General features: G+C 37.7%; 1 protein-coding gene across 2 annotated transcripts in view; it reads right to left on the bottom strand.

Annotated features, from left to right (window-relative positions):
• Nucleotides 1–16,282, bottom strand: part of SPOPL (speckle type BTB/POZ protein like) — a 209,784-nt gene that overhangs the window by 180,943 nt on the left and 12,559 nt on the right. For both annotated transcript variants that reach the window (XM_053698260.1, XM_053698261.1), the window contains exon 4: nt 7,647–7,798. In XM_053698260.1, the coding sequence (XP_053554235.1) occupies nt 7,647–7,798 (152 nt within the window). The remainder of the gene's footprint in view (nt 1–7,646; nt 7,799–16,282) is intronic.

Raw genomic sequence — 16,282 nt, 5'->3', positions numbered from 1 at the left:
CAGTACACACCGGCACCGCATAGTATCTATCCAGCCTACACAATTTCTCTGGAATTGCAACTGTGTTACAGTCATTCAGAGCAGCTAATACCTCCCCAAGCAATACACGGAGGTTCTCAAGCTTAAATTTAAAATGAGAAATCTCTGAATCAGGTTTCCCCGAGTCAGAGATGTCACCCACAGACTGAAGCTCTCCGTCCTCATGTTCTGCATACTGTGACGCAGTATCAGACATGGCTCTAACAGCATTTGCGCACTCTGTATCTCTCCTAACCCCACAGCTATCGCGCTTGCCTCTTAATTCAGGCAATCTAGATAATACCTCTGACAGGGTATTATTCATGATTGCAGCCATGTCCTGCAAGGTAATCGCTATGGGCGTCCCTGATGTAATTGGCTCCATATTAGCGTGCGTCCCCTGAGCGGGAGGCGAAGGGTCTGACACGTGGGGAGAGTTAGTCAGCATAACTTCCCCCTTGACAGAACCCTCTGGTGATAATTCTTTTATAGATAAAGACTGATCTTTACTGTTTAAGGTGAAATCAATACATTTTAGTACACATTCTCCTATGGGGCTCCACCATGGCTTTCAAACATAATGAACAAGTAGGTTCCTCTGTGTCAGACATGTTTAAACAGACTAGCAATGAGACTAGCAAGCTTGGAAAACACTTTAAAACAAGTTTACAAGCAATTTAAAAAACGTTACTGCGCCTTTAAGAAACACAAGTTTTCCCAAATTTTGAAATAACAGTGAAAAAATGCAGTTACACTAACGAAATTTTTACAGTGTATGTAATAAGTTAGCAGAGCATTGCACCCACTTGCAAATGGATGATTAGCCCCTTAATACCAAAAACGGAATAACAAATGACAAAAACGTTTTTTAAACAGTCACAACAACTGCTACAGCTCTACTGTGGCTTTTTACCTCCCTCAATACGACTTTTGAAGCCTTTTGAGCCCTTCAGAGAAGTCCTGGATCATGCAGGAAGAAGCTGGATGTCTGTGTCTGTAATTTTTGCTGTGCAAAAAAACACCAAAATAGGCCCCTCCCACTCATATTACAACAGTGGGAAGCCTCAGGGAACTGTTTCTAGGCAAAATTCAAGCCAGCCATGTGGAAAAAAACTAGGCCCCAATAAGTTTTATCACCAAACATATGTAAAAAACGATTAAACATGCCAGCAAACGTTTTAAAATACACTTTTATAAGAGTATGTATCTCTATTAATAAGCCTGATATCAGTCGCTATCACTGCATTTAAGGCTTTACTTACATTACTTCGGTATCAGCAGCATTTTCTAGCAAATTCCATCCCTAGAAAAATATTTTAACTGCACATACCTTATTGCAGGAAAACCTGCACGCTATTCCCCCTCTGAAGTTACCTCACTCCTCAGAATATGTGAGAACAGCAAAGGATCTTAGTTACTTCTGCCAAGATCATAGAAAACGCAGGCAGATTCTTCTTCTAAATACTGCCTGAGATAAACAGTACACTCCGGTACCATTTAAAAATAACAAACTTTTGATTGAAGAAATAAACTAAGTATAAAACACCACAGTCCTCTTACGACCTCCATCTTAGTTGAGAGTTGCAAGAGAATGACTGGATATGGCAGTGAGGGGAGGAGCTATATAGCAGCTCTGCTGTGGGTGATCCTCTTGCAACTTCCTGTTGGGAAGGAGAATATCCCACAAGTAATGGATGATCCGTGGACTGGATACACTTAACAAGAGAAAATACTTTTTTTCCCCCCAGAAATAGAGATAATAAAATCCAATAGAAAACCTAAAAAAAAAAAATGACTATCTTAAAATAATAAGATAGTAGTCTAAATTTAAACACCATATCAGCGATTTAAGCCATAAAACTTTTCTAGTAAAAAGGTCTAAAAACAAAGATTTAATATCAATTAAAATGACATAAAATATAGCATCACAAATGAAATGATTAGCATGTTGAAGTAAAAGAACAATGCTTAGACAATTCAAGATCTGATAACTAAACTGTCCAACCAAAAAGTTGAAACAGCAACATCAGCCATAGAAAAAGCAGGTTTAAAAATATAGCCAATATGTAAATATGCTTCTCTAAGATAGAAAACAAACTTCCTATCTAAACGATCCTTCATAGGATAGAAGTACGTTCGGCAAAAGAAGAAATAGCTCCACCTTAGGGACTTTTACCCAAAAACTCTAAATTAGACAAAGGAAAATGATATAGCTTTTTAAACCTAGATGAAAGGTAAAAAGAAGCACTTAGTTTAGATTCCTTACTAAACACCATCTCTAAGCTGCCATCTCTCTAAGTGACATCTTTAAGTGGCAGTGCTAAGAATTAGTCAAGAATTGAACAAGATTTGAAGAAGATTTGAGGCAAGTTAAATACTTTCTATTTAAAACAAAAAAATTTAAATTCTGCTATGTTTTCAGAACTACTTTTCCTTTTAACAGCTCATACCTTACCCTTCTCCACAGGCAGTTTATATTAGCCCCTCTCTCCTTTTAAAATCTATGTCACTAAACTGCACCACCACACAGAAATGCCCCCACTGCTATAAATCTCATTCTCACCTACTCTGATATTAGCATCAGGTGACATCTCTCCAAATCATGGGCCCACGCTCATTCCCACTATTACCCAATCACGCACTCCTTATAGTAACTTTAATAAAAGCAACACACATAACCTCATCTCCATCAAATGCATCCCATACGCACACACTCCTTTCACTTGCGCACTATGGAACTCTTGCTCTGTCTGCAATAAACTTACAATCATTCATGACCTGTTTATTTCAAATTCTTTCACCCTTTTAGCAATTATCGAAACCTGGCTATCTCCTTCCGACACGGTTTCCACTGCTGCTCTCACATGGTGGTCTTCACTTTAGCCATACCCCTAGACCAGGTGAGAAACGTGGCAGTGGTGTTGGGATCCTGCTCTCCCCCTCTTGCACTTATCAGTACCTACCTCCAATCCCATCTCTCTCCTTCTCTTCCTTTGAAGTCCACTGTATTCGCCTGTTCTCCCCCCTCTCCCTCAAAGTGGCAGTCATCTATTGCCCTCCCGAACCTCCTTGACAACTTTGCCGCCTGGCTTCCTAACTTTCTCTCTACAAATATACCAACCCTAATTCTTGGGGACTTAAACATTCCCATTGACAACCCACCTGCCCCTGCTGCCTCAACTTCTTTCACTTACATCCTCCTTCGGTCTCTCACAACCCACCCTATTCCCTACCCACTGTGATGGACACTCCATCGACCTGGTATTTTCCTACCTCTGTTCTATATCTGACCTCACTGTCACCCCTTTCCCATTTCAGACCATCACCTGGTCACCTATAATATTAATGCAACAGCTAAACCAACTCCTCCATCCCCGCCCCCGCAGCAGTAGAAATCTGCATGCTGTGGATCCGTTCCAATTTTCAAAAACTATTCAAGATCTGCTCCCTCACACTTCCACTATAATCTCGCAACATCCCACTATAACAAAACTCTCTCCTCTGCACTAGACACACTTGCCCCTCCCCAGCTGCGCAAAACATCACGCCGTCAGTTGCAGCCCTGGCACTCTCAGCAAACACGCTATTTGCAAAAATGCTCCCGTACTGCTGAGCGTGTCTGGAGGAAAACTCACTCTGAACCGGACTTCATACACTATAAGTTTATGCTTCATTCATACACTTGTGCCCTTCACTTAGCCAAGCAAACCTACTTCTCCTCTTATATCTACTCTTTCATCAAACCCTAAACGACTCTTCTCCACCTTTAACTCTCTTCTCTACCCCCTCCTGCTCCACCTCCCTCATCTGTCTTTAGTGCTCAAGACTTGGCAGACTACTTTTTAAACAAAACACATTCTATCCGGAGCAACATCCCAACACCAACCTGCAATACTCCATCAAAAGGCCCTGCTACTCCCTCTGCATCTTCCATCCAGCCACTGAGAATGAAGTTTCCTCCTTGCTATCTTCCTCATGCCTCACTACCTGCCCACTCGACCCTATACCTTCCCATCTAATACCCTCCCTATCTTCTACCCTCACTCCTGCTCTTACACACCTCTTCAACCTATCTCTTTCTACCGGCTCATTCCCATCTTCTTTCAAACATGCAATAGTCACTCCCATACTCAAAAAACCCTCCATTGACCCTAATTCTCCTGAAAGCTACCGCCCGATATCACTGCTCTCACTAACATCAAAACTCCTTGAAAAACTAGTTTACAATCGCCTAACCCACTTCCTGTCCGCCAACTCCTTGCTTGACCCCCTGCAATCCGGATTCCGCCCCAAACACTCAACTGAGACTGCCCTTACCAAGGATATGAACGATCTTCTCTCTGCTAAAAATATTGGCCACTACTCCATACTCATCGTACTTGACCTCTCAGCTGCCTTCGACACAGTTGACCAACCCCTCCTCCTACAGACCATTAGCTCTTTTGGCCTCTGTGGCACTGCTCTTTCCTGGTTTAACTCTTATCTTTCTCACAGGTCTTTTTCTGTGTCATTTGCCAATGACTCCTCTCTAATGCCTCCGTCTGTTGGAGTACCTCAAGGATCTGTTCTGGGTCCTCTACTCTTCTCCATTTATACTTCTTCTCTGGGTAAACTCATCAACAGTTATGGCTTCAAATATCACCTCTATGCTGATGACACCCAGATCTACCTCTCCACCCCTGCTCTCTCTCCCTCTGTCCTTTCTCATGTCAGCAACTGCTTATCTGGTATTTCTTCCTGGATGGCCTCTCACCACCTAAAGATTAACATGTCCAAGACTGAGCTCCTTATCCCCCCCCTCAAGCTCTACGCCGACCTGTGACTTCTCTATGCCCGTTGACGGCATCACCATTTCCCCATAGCCCCAAGTACGCTGCCTCGGAGTTACACTTGACTCAAATCTATCCTTCACCCCCCATATTCAATCGCTTTCTACATCCTGCCGCAACCATCTACGCAACATTTCCAAGATTCAACCTTTTCTGTGCGCTTACACCACAAAGCAAATCCACTCCTTTGTTATTTCCCGACTTGACTACTGCAATAACCTACTTATTGGTCTTCCTCTTTCCCGCCTCTCCCCTCTTCAATCCATCCTAAATGCCTCTGCTAGGCTGATCCACCTTTCCCGTCGCTCTGTATCTGCTGCACCTCTCTGCGAGTCCCTTCATTGGCTCCCCATACACAGCAGAATTAAATACAAAATTCTTACCCTTGCATACAAAGCGTTTACCAACTCCGCTCCCCTCTACCTATCCTCTCTAATCAACAAGTATACTCCAGCCCGCCCACTAAGATCCAACAATGACCTGCTCCTTGCTTCTGCGACTATCACCTCCTCTCATGCTAGACTGCAGGACTTCGGTCGTGCAGCACCTACCCTCTGGAACACTCTCCCTCGTGCTGTCAGGCTTTGCCCAAATCTTTCTTCCCTTAAATGCTCTCTGAAGACTTTTCTGTTCAGAGAAGCCTACCACCCAGCTCAATAATATTCCTTTTACCCATTTCCCTCCTCTAACTCTGCATTAACACCTTTCTCAACCTCCTACCCTTCTAGATTGTAAGTTCCCACGGGAATAGGGCCCTCGATTCCTCCTGTATGTGTTTGTAAATTCTGTCCTGTCTTTTAGTCTAAGAAGTTTTATACTATTGTTTTATTTAAATGATCTGCATCCATGGACAGCGCTGCGGAAGATGATGGCGATTCATAAATAAAGAATAATAATAACAACAACAACAACAACAACAACAACAACATCATATGATAGATAGCATCTGGAATAAGAAAAACTTAAAGAGTAACATCAGAAGCTTAAAAAAAAAAAAAAATCAGAATTCAAACATTTGCTATTCTTGTTATCATGAGGACTAGATTCCTCAATACTCAAAGTAAACAATACTTCCTTAATAAAGAATGAATACATTCAATGGAAAGGTTGATTTATCAATATCAGTCTCTAAAATAGGATCCTCTGAGTCAGAGAAAACCACATCAGCAGAAATACTTCAGTATGCTGTTGATCAATACAAACTTCATTAGATTTATGAGAAGTTAGGAGAGATAGTTTACGTTAATTTGAAGGCGGGATAGCAGTCATAGCCTTCTCTACGTCTGTAGCAATATAATCCTTTAAATCTATAGTAATATCATGTACATTAGACTGTGAAGGTTTAACAGTATATGTATTTGTACTATAGAAACATCAGTATGAAATAATAAAACATAACAAGTGCCACATATTTGAGCAGAAGAAATAAAATCAGCTAATTAAACAATATGCACACTTAGCTTTGGTAGAAATAATGTAAAGGCAGCTTAGTTCCTACAGTAACATCAGAATCAGTTTGAGACATCTTGCAAAATGTAACAAAAAAAGAAAAAATAGAATTTAAACAAAATATCTAATTTCCTCAAAATAGCAGTTTCAGGAATTGGAAAAAAGGCTTATGCTAAAATACTTAAATGAAATTAAAAGCAAAAAGCAAACATCATAGCCTTCTGTAAACAAATGAGAGCAGAGAGAAAAAGGAGGGATAGACTTAATATAACAAATTTTTAGCGCCAATATTGACGCAAAGATGACACAAATGCAGAAAAAAAAACTTTTGTCGCCAAAGTTAACAAGAAGTGACACGACTCGCATCATAAAAAGCACGACTTTGCGCCAAAAAAAGTTGCGTCAACAAAGACGCAAGAAATGTGACTCGCATCACAAAAAACGCAACCTCCACGCCAAAAATATTCGTGCCAAGAATGACAATAAATAGAAGCATTTTGCGCCATAACGAGCCTAATTTGCCAGCGAAAATTTAAAAAAACAAGTCCGAAGTTACAACTAGCTGGAACCCCAGGTAAGAAAAAAAAATTACAAAATTTCTCCCAAAATATCATTTCCATGCTGAAACTGTTAGACTGCAAAGGGAAATAAACATAGACCTGACTCATGGCAAATATATGCAATATATTAAAACTTTAAAATACAAAGTGCCAAACATAGCCAAGTGTGTCTTAACAAAATAATACTTACCTGAAAACACCCATCCACATAGCAGACAGCCAAACCAGTACTGAAACATATCAGCAGAGGTAATGGTAGAGGAGTATAATGTCGATCTGTAAAGGGAGGTGGCAGATTAATCCCCACAACCGAATTTACAGAGAGCCTTAGAATAGATTTCCCATAGGTGAAAACATGGCATCTTTAGGCAATACTCCCTTCACATCCCTCAGACAAACACTGTACTTTGAGAGGAATTGGGCTTCAAAATGCTTAGAAGCGCCTTTCACAGAAGAAAATCAAGCACAACTTGCTTCACCATCCTCCAACAAAGGCAAAGTTTGTAAATCTGAGGTATGAGTGAGGTGGGAGGTGTATTTATAGGCATTTTGAGGTTTGGGAAACTTTGCCCCCTCCTGGTAGGAATGTATATCCCATACGTCAATAGCTCATGGACTCTTGCCACTTACATGAAAGAAATGTTTGTTTAATGAAACAAGTCCACTGGTATGAGAGGCCGCAGAAAAGACAAAACACCAAGTCAGTAAGGACATACTCCCTCACAAAATGTTAACATTACAGCAAATATTTAAAATGATATTAACAATTTATTTTATAATGTAAACCTACCCATGGCTTTTGTTTCTTCTCTTTTAGCATTTAGGAGAGAAAATTTAAATTTTGCTCTAACTTCACTTTTTGGACAACTGACTAATAGCAAGTATAATGACAGGTAGTCTTTGCTTTCATCATCTAGTCCTTTTGGATTCACTCTTAGACACCTGTAAGAAAAAGCAAAAAAAAAAAGTTACATATTTTATTTTTAAAATTAAATTAAACAAAAATGTATCTAACATATAATCAAAGGTTCAGGCAATGGGAACTAAACATTGCAGATACACCAAGTAGCCATTTCCATTATAATCTTCTATAGAAAAAAAAAGGTAGGTGTGTGCACATAATTGGAAAAAAAATGGCACTCATACTAAAATTCAAGTTAAAGGGACAGTCTACCATAGAAATGTTATTGTTTTAAAAGATCGATAATCCCTTTATTATCCATTCCCCAGTTTTGCATAACCAACACAGTTATATTAATATACTTTTTACCTCTGTGATTACTTTGTATCTAGGAACCTTCTTCCAGCCCCCTGATCACATGACTGTGACTGTTTATTATCTATTGTCTTTCATTTAGCATTGTGTTGTGCTTAATCTTAAATAACCCCCTGTGCCTGAACACAGTGTTATCTATATGGCACACGTGTACTTTGTCTCTTTGTGTTGAAAAGAGATTTAAAAAGCATGTGATAAGAGGCAGCCCTCAAAGGCTTACCTATGTTTAGTTTATTAAACTAAGAATATCAAGAGAAAAAAACAAATTTTATGATAATAGTAAATTGGAAAGTTGATTCAAATTAAAAGTCCTATCTGAATAATGAAAGTTTAATTTATACTAGACTGTCCCTTTAAACATGAAAAAACAATATTCCTTATGATGCAAGAAAGCACAAATAAAATAATGACGTCACCAACTTATTTATGAACTCTTATTTTTTTCAGCAGACCAAGCATTTTTAAAAAATAATTTTAGATTGCAGAAATACAAAGGAAAAACATCATAGGAAAAACTCAAAAAGTAAATAAATACAAAAGTACCTTTTAGTGTAACGTTCTACAGAATACTCATAAGTAAATTTGGACAACATTAGGAACATAGATATGTGGAACAAACTAGGGTTGCACCGATATATCGGTACTGATACCAAGTATTTGCATGAATACTTTGTACTCATGCAAATGCATTTCATTTTAAGCTGTAGTGTATCTGCGAGTATTTTGAAAAAAGTATTGGTACTTGTACTCGGTCTTAAAAAAAAAAAATGGTATCGGTGCCACCCTAGAACAAACAAATCACAAAAAAATATTTATATTACAAAATAAAACACAAAACTTTCACATAAAGTATGTGCATACTCAAAGAAGAGTATGTCCCCTTTTTTTGTAAATATAAAAAAAAAATCATCAAAAAGCACTAATCTAAATAAAAAATTTTGTTTTTAATATACATTGCATTGCAAAGTGCCCGACACTATTGACATCCAGTTTGAAAGAGTATGAGCAGTTTTTAACAATACTGGTAAACATTCCAGGAAACCATCAATAACTGCTTGTTAAAGTGGGTTTTAACAAGTACCGACTTATCAAGTGAATACTTGTGCAATTAACCCATGCTAATTATTTATAATTATATAATGGATGTTTTTAAATCATTTTAAACAAACACATTTTTATACCATAAAGAAAATATCTTGAATAAAAAAAAAAAAAAAAAAAAAAAAATTGATTACTAAAGCTATCAATCACTGTCTTAATCCTCAGTAACAAATAACAGAAGCAACAGAAAGCCTAACCCTACTACATATCTTTACAATATTATATCGTTTTGATAATGCACTGATAGTGACAAGCCTTGTCTACTGCAGTAACAAAAAAACAGACTGGCTCCTGGTGCAACTTGCGAGGGATTCCCTACCTATAGAAAAGAAAACTGTGGAAAAGGGAGGGACCGCTACACTACTGAAATGTTTTTTGCAATAAAATTTAAATTAAAAAAAAAACGCACAACCGCACAAACTAGGAACTCTCAGACAGCACCTAGTGAGAGTGGGGAGGGTTAGAAAGCTGTGTGGGGGGGAATCAGGAAGGTTTCCTACACTCAAGAAACTTAAGAACTGCATACTGCCAGTACCTAAGATGGTGATGACCAGTGGGCAGTGAGGGAGGGAAGAGAGCTGTTTGGGAGGGTAAGCTACACTGCAGTTAAAATTAACCTAACAAGCTTCCTGATTAACCCCTTCACTACTGGGCATTCCAAAAGTGTGGTGTGCAGCTGCAAATAGTGGCCTTCTAATTGCCAAAACAATGGCAAAGCCATGCATGTCTGTTTTGTATTTGTCTCTATCACTACAGTAGTTGTGTGTAAATTTCAGTGTGAACCCCACTGTTTGTCAAAAAGTTTTTTTTTTTTTTTGTTTTGTTTTTATACGATTGCATTTGTCAGCAAAACGATGGCATGAAATAAACCGAAACGGGCCCATAACAATACCTTGAGTAGTATCCCAAAAAAAAATATATAGACTAGTATATAAAATATAGAAAGTTGGCAAAAAAGGTCACATGGGTTAAAATATAATGCAACATATCTCCAAAACCAAACTGCCACTAATGTTCATTTTTGCTGCACAATCACCACAACCTAATGAATATATATATATATATATATATATATATATATATATATATATATATATATATATATATATAAAAAAAAATATACACAATATATATATATTTTTTTTTTTTTTTTTTAAATTAGGATTTCATTGCATGAGGTGGGAAGTGGACGAAGATTGAGGTCACAATGTGCAATATCTCTAACAAAAATGGCACAAATCAACACAAATGTAGCACAAATGGTATCTATTTTAAATTTAATTAAATTTAATTACATAGGGTGGAAAGCTTGCAGAGATTGAAGTCAACCAATGACTTTTTATTATTTAAATAGGATTTTTTTTTTTTAAATAAAATGCTTTTTTGATGAAAAAAAATCTATCTAAATTTAAAGAGACAGTCTACTTGAAATGTTTTATTGCTTAACCCCTTCACCCAAATAGACGTATATATACGTCTTGCAGTACTTTGTCTATCGTACCGCAAGACGTATTTAAACTACTGAGCTTCAGGAAGTTTCAGCACTCTGGGCTGTTAAGTTACAGCCGAGAGCTGGTGTTCCTGAAGCTCCAGGCATCTGCCGCATACAGAGTCAGTGTGCGATCGGTGCTCCGGTTCCATATGAGGGCAGATGCCTGATTGTTATAAACGGTGACACTGAGTGGGAGGGCTCTAGACTACAGAACTTTTTTACCTGTGTAGCATTGGGATTCACTCAAGAGGACTCCATAGTGAGTGAATCCCAATGCTACACAGGCCCTCCTGTGTACTTTCTAGTGGAATTGCTAAGGCTATGCCTTGAGAAAAATTATTTCAGATTTGAGAAAAATTAGTACTTGCAGATTTCGGGGACTGCAATGGGTTCAAATATAGCCCCCATCTATGCCAACCTCTTCATGTCCTGGCATGAACAGCTAATTATGAAACCATAGGACATGAATGAGATTGTATATTATACACGGTATACTAATGATGTGCTCTTAATTTGGCGTGGAACTGAGGAGGGTCTCAATACCTGGGTAGGGACGCTTAATAACCTGGATACACCCATCAACTTTAAATTAGAATATGATTTACAACAAATATATTTTTTGGATCTGTATATATTTAAAGTTGACAGAGAGGGATTATGCAAATTTGGCACCTCCCTATACGCTAAAACCCACTGACCAAAACTCCTTACGTGAGGCCCACAGTTATCACCCTGCACATCAAAAGAGGGGGATTGCTGCCTCCCAGCTCACTCGGGTTCTGCGAAACAATACAGAGGCAGCAGTCAGAGAGAAGCAGCTTGATGAGATGTCAAATAAATTGACTAAAAAGAGGATATGACAACAAAATAATCATTGAGACCAGGACTAAGGTAGTGAAATGGTTCCAAAATGGGACTATGAATAACAAGGGTATGAATAACAATGAAGATAACATCAACTTTAGCACTACCTTTGACACAATGCATCAGCAGGTCAGCTCCGCAGTCAGGAAACATTGGGATTTGATTAAAACAGATAAGAGCCTACCATTCCAGCATACTCAACAACCGAGGAAGTTATATCGTCGTGCCAACAACTTAAGAGATCTGCTTGTCAAAACAGACCCTATAAAATGTTATGAAGGACACACCTGGTTGAAGTCTACTAAAAAGGGCTGTTTTAAATGTGGAGACTGCATCACATGCGACAGCATGTTAAAAAGTGACACTTTTCAACATCCACATCATAACAAGAGATTCAAGATCAATTATCGGTTGACTTGCACAAGTTCTTATGTTACCTACATTCTGATTTGTCCATGCTCCCCGGTCTATGTAGGCAAAACGGTCACTATGTCCAGGGAAAGGGTGGCTAACTATCGCTGCGCGATCAGAGAAGCCCTTGACAAAGGTGACTGATCAACCAGTAGCACGCCACTTTGCCTGTTGTCGACACAGTGTTTCCAGTCTAAGGACTATGGTGATTGACCACGTGCCACAACTATCATGGGGAGACATAGGGCGAATCTTTTACTCCGTTTGGAGACAAGGTGGATTTACACTTTGGACACTATAGCCCCTAAGGGGTTGAAAACGATGCTGGACTTTGGGCCATTCTACTCTGTTGACTGAGCCATACATGATTTTCGTCTAGTATGTAAAACAAGGTGCACCTCATCTGAATGTGATCCCTGGACTGTATGATCATTGCCAAAAATGTAAGAATGAAAAATGATTTAAGTATGTATTGTAGCATGATTGTGCATATAACACATCTGACTGCTTAAGTCCTCTCCTAAATGTTTCTATCATACATCTTGAAGCATGACTGTTATAACATATAGGCCATGTAATATGTACTAACACTGCACTTTATTATTGCTCACTATTATGATGTTTTTATATTGATTTCAATTGTGTCTCCATGCCGTACTGGGCTGTGATAACGTGGTGTATGGCAACATTGTAGTGATCTGTTCAGCCCTAGTGACGTATAGCCCTGTGTTGAGGGCACGGTACTGGTAGCTAGATATCATTGGGTAACGGGCAGACAACAGAATACACGCCCCCTGAATATACGCATCAGCACGAGTCATACGCTAATGACATCATTAAGATGGGACCCAACACTTAGACCGCAGATGCGGCTCAGCGTTTGGAGATGTGACAATTATGGGTACTTAAGGTATTGGTTTTTAGATTGATACAGCGCCTGTATAGATGTTTTCTGTAACATGCATTTGACAAAGGGGATGTAATACCTCCGAAACTTTATACTTTGTTTTATTGAAAAAATGTTGCTATATATATATATATATATATATATATATATATATAATATATATATATATATATATATATATATATATATATATACACATACACACACACACACACGTGTGTGTGTGTGTATATATTTTTTTTTTAAAACATTTTATCTTGAATGATAATGAGCCCTGCTCCTGTGCAGGAATCCAATACATGCATATAGCAGTAGGTGTGGGGGGCTGCTCCTTTCAGAAATGCTGTGCCTTGCCGATACCAAATACCTTGTAGATGCAGTTAAAGGGACACTGAACCCAAGCACCAGCCGGGGGCTTCACCAGCCCGTCGCAAGCCTCTTCATATGTCAGCAATGACAATTCCGACATCCTCCAATCACAGCTTTCCACCCCCCCCCCCAGGGGTAATCATTGCCTGAGGCAATGCCGTGAATAGAGGAAGCCGGTTTCGTAATTGCTGGGTAAGTAAACCAGGAAGAAGCAGACGGGGCATCGTTTCAGAATGGTGATCCGGCTTTTTAGAAGAACAAGGTAAGTGTTTTTAAAATGCTATGTCAATTTTCATGAATGAAAGTGCCCCTGTTTTTAAAAACCGGGCACTTTTACATGAAAATTTACCTTCACTTTAACACTGCATTGGCTGCTACCATGCAATCTTTTTTATATATATATATATATATATATATATATATATATATATATATATATATATAATTTTTATATATAATTTTTATTCAGTTTCACAAAAAAAATTTTTTTTAAAAAAAGCTCTATTCACACCAATGTCCAATAAGAACAAAAAGCAATATCCTATTACAATTTTATCTTAAAAAAAAAAAAGATAGATAGATAAGTATATATTGCACAACATCTAGTCTAGAGCTGCAACAACTAATCGTCATAATCGATAATGAAAATAGTTGTCAACTAATCTCATAATCGATTAGTTGGTTTGCAATTAGTTGGTCTGTGCACAACACCACCTGCTTTACTCCAATGAACTCCTTTACATGGTATTGTGTTTTATGGTTATGTCCTTAGCCTAAAGGACGTCTACAGACGTATACTTTTCACTTTTTCAGGACAGTATACGTTTACAACTACCTCTGGCTTATGTGCAACCCAGATATAATAGTCATCATTTGGATTGTTTATATTAAATCCAGTGATTTGGAACAATGCTTTTCATGATATAGTGCCAAGCTTGTTGTTTACACCTAGCCCCTAGATTGATGGAAGTTATTTAAAATTATCTGTTTGCACAATTATTAGCGTATTGCTTGCTATTGCTGATTATATGTACGGCTTTGTTCTGTTATTGATATATAGTCCTTAGTGCTTTTGATTTGTTTTTTATTGTTTTTTTAATAAATTGTGATAATATGTACCAGATTCAACCTTTATAAGTATATATCCGTTATTTTTAGAGCGGACTAGATATTTTCCCCTAACCTTATAGCTGGTTATTTACCATTGCATATAGATATTCAAGATATTTTTTATGTTAGAATGAAGTCAAGGGTTACTTTGAGAGTGAAAAACACTTTGCATTGGTGAAGAGCTAACAAAGATAAATACCCCACTTTGGTGAAATTGGCAAAACCCTACTTATACATCTCAAGCACCTCAATACCATCTGGGTACCTTTTCTCTACTGCAGGAAATATAGCTGCAAACAGAGAACCAGCCTTAGCCAGAAGCATGTGGACATGTGGAGATTTTTGCATTTCAATGCAAAGTTTCTGAAAGAGTGAATAACGGAATGCTATAAACAGGGACAGTCTAACTCTTTCTAGTTCTACCTCTTTTCAAACAGTTTTTTGTTTTGTTTTATTTAATTATAAAACTGTGCTCTGCTGCTTAAAAATTGAAGAAACAGTTGTGTTAATGTAAAGTTTTAGTCTGAAGTTTATATTTGTAACACTCATTATGTGGATTTTATTTAAAATATAGGAAACTATTATTGATTCTTTTTTTTGTAAGATTAGTCGATTAATCTAGTCTTAATACAGTTTCAATTTTCATAAAATATATAGTCCCCTAAAACCTTAATGGAGACAAAAAGCATAAGAGAAAGAGAGAGAGAGAAAGAGAGAGAGAGAGAGAGAAAGAGAGAGAGAAAGAGAGAGAGAAAGAGAGAGAGAAAGAGAGAAAGAGAAAAAGAGAGAAAGAGAGAAAGAGAGAAAGAGAGAAAGAGAGAAAGAGAGAGAAAGAGAGAGAAAGAGAGAGAAAGAGAGAGAAAGAGAGAAAGAGAGAGAAAGAGAGAAAGAGAGAGAAAGAGAGAAAGAGAGAAAGAGAGAGAGAAAGAGAGAAAGAGAGAGAGAAAGAGAGAGAGAAAGAGAGAGAGAAAGAGAGAGAGAAAGAGAGAGAGAAAGAGAGAGATAAATATAGAGAGAGAAAGAGATAGAAAGAGAGATATATAAAGATAGAGATAGAGATAGAAATAAAGAAAGAAAGAGAAAGAGAGAGAAAGAAAGAGAAAGATAGAGAAAGAGAGAAAGAAAGAGAGAGAGAGAAAGAAAGAGAGAAAGAAAGAGAGAAAGAAAGAGAGAAAGAAAGAGAGAAAGAAAGAGAGAAAGAAAGAGAGAAAGAAAGAGAGAAAGAAAGAGAGAAAGAAAGAGAGAAAGAAAGAGAGAAAGAAAGAGAGAAAGAAAGAGAGAAGAAAGAGAGAAAGAAAGAGAGAAAGAAAGAGAGAAAGAAAGAGAGAAAGAAAGAGAGAAAGAAAGAGAGAAAGAAAGAGAGAAAGAAAGAGAGAAAGAAAGAGAGAAAGAAAGAGAGAAAGAAAGAGAGAAAGAAAGAGAGAAAGAAAGAGAGAAAGAAAGAGAGAAAGAAAGAGGAAAGAAAGAGAGAAAGAAAGAGAGAAAGAAAGAGAGAAAGAAAGAGAGAAAGAAAGAGAGAAAGAAAGAGAGAAAGAAAGAGAGAAAGAAAGAGAGAAAGAAAGAGAGAAAGAAAGAGAGAAAGAAAGAGAGAAAGAAAGAGAGAAAGAAAGAGAGAAAGAAAGAGAGAAAGAAAGAGAGAAAGAAAGAGAGAAAGAAAGAGAGAAAGAAAGAGAGAAAGAAAGAGAGAAAGAAAGAGAGAAAGAAAGAGAGAAAGAAAGAGAGAAAGAAAGAGAGAAAGAAAGAGAGAAAGAAAGAGAGAAAGAAAGAGAGAAAGAAAGAGAGAAAGAAAGAGAGAAAGAAAGAGAGAAAGAAAGAGAGAAAGAAAGAGAGAAAGAAAGAGAGAAAGAAAGAGAGAAAGAAAGAGAGAAAGAAAGAGAGAAAGAAAGAGAGAAAGAA

The sequence above is a fragment of the Bombina bombina genome, chromosome 1 (genome assembly GCF_027579735.1).
Source record: "Bombina bombina isolate aBomBom1 chromosome 1, aBomBom1.pri, whole genome shotgun sequence".
Taxonomy (NCBI): domain Eukaryota; kingdom Metazoa; phylum Chordata; class Amphibia; order Anura; family Bombinatoridae; genus Bombina; species Bombina bombina.
This window is presented reverse-complemented; position numbering and strand designations above follow the sequence as displayed.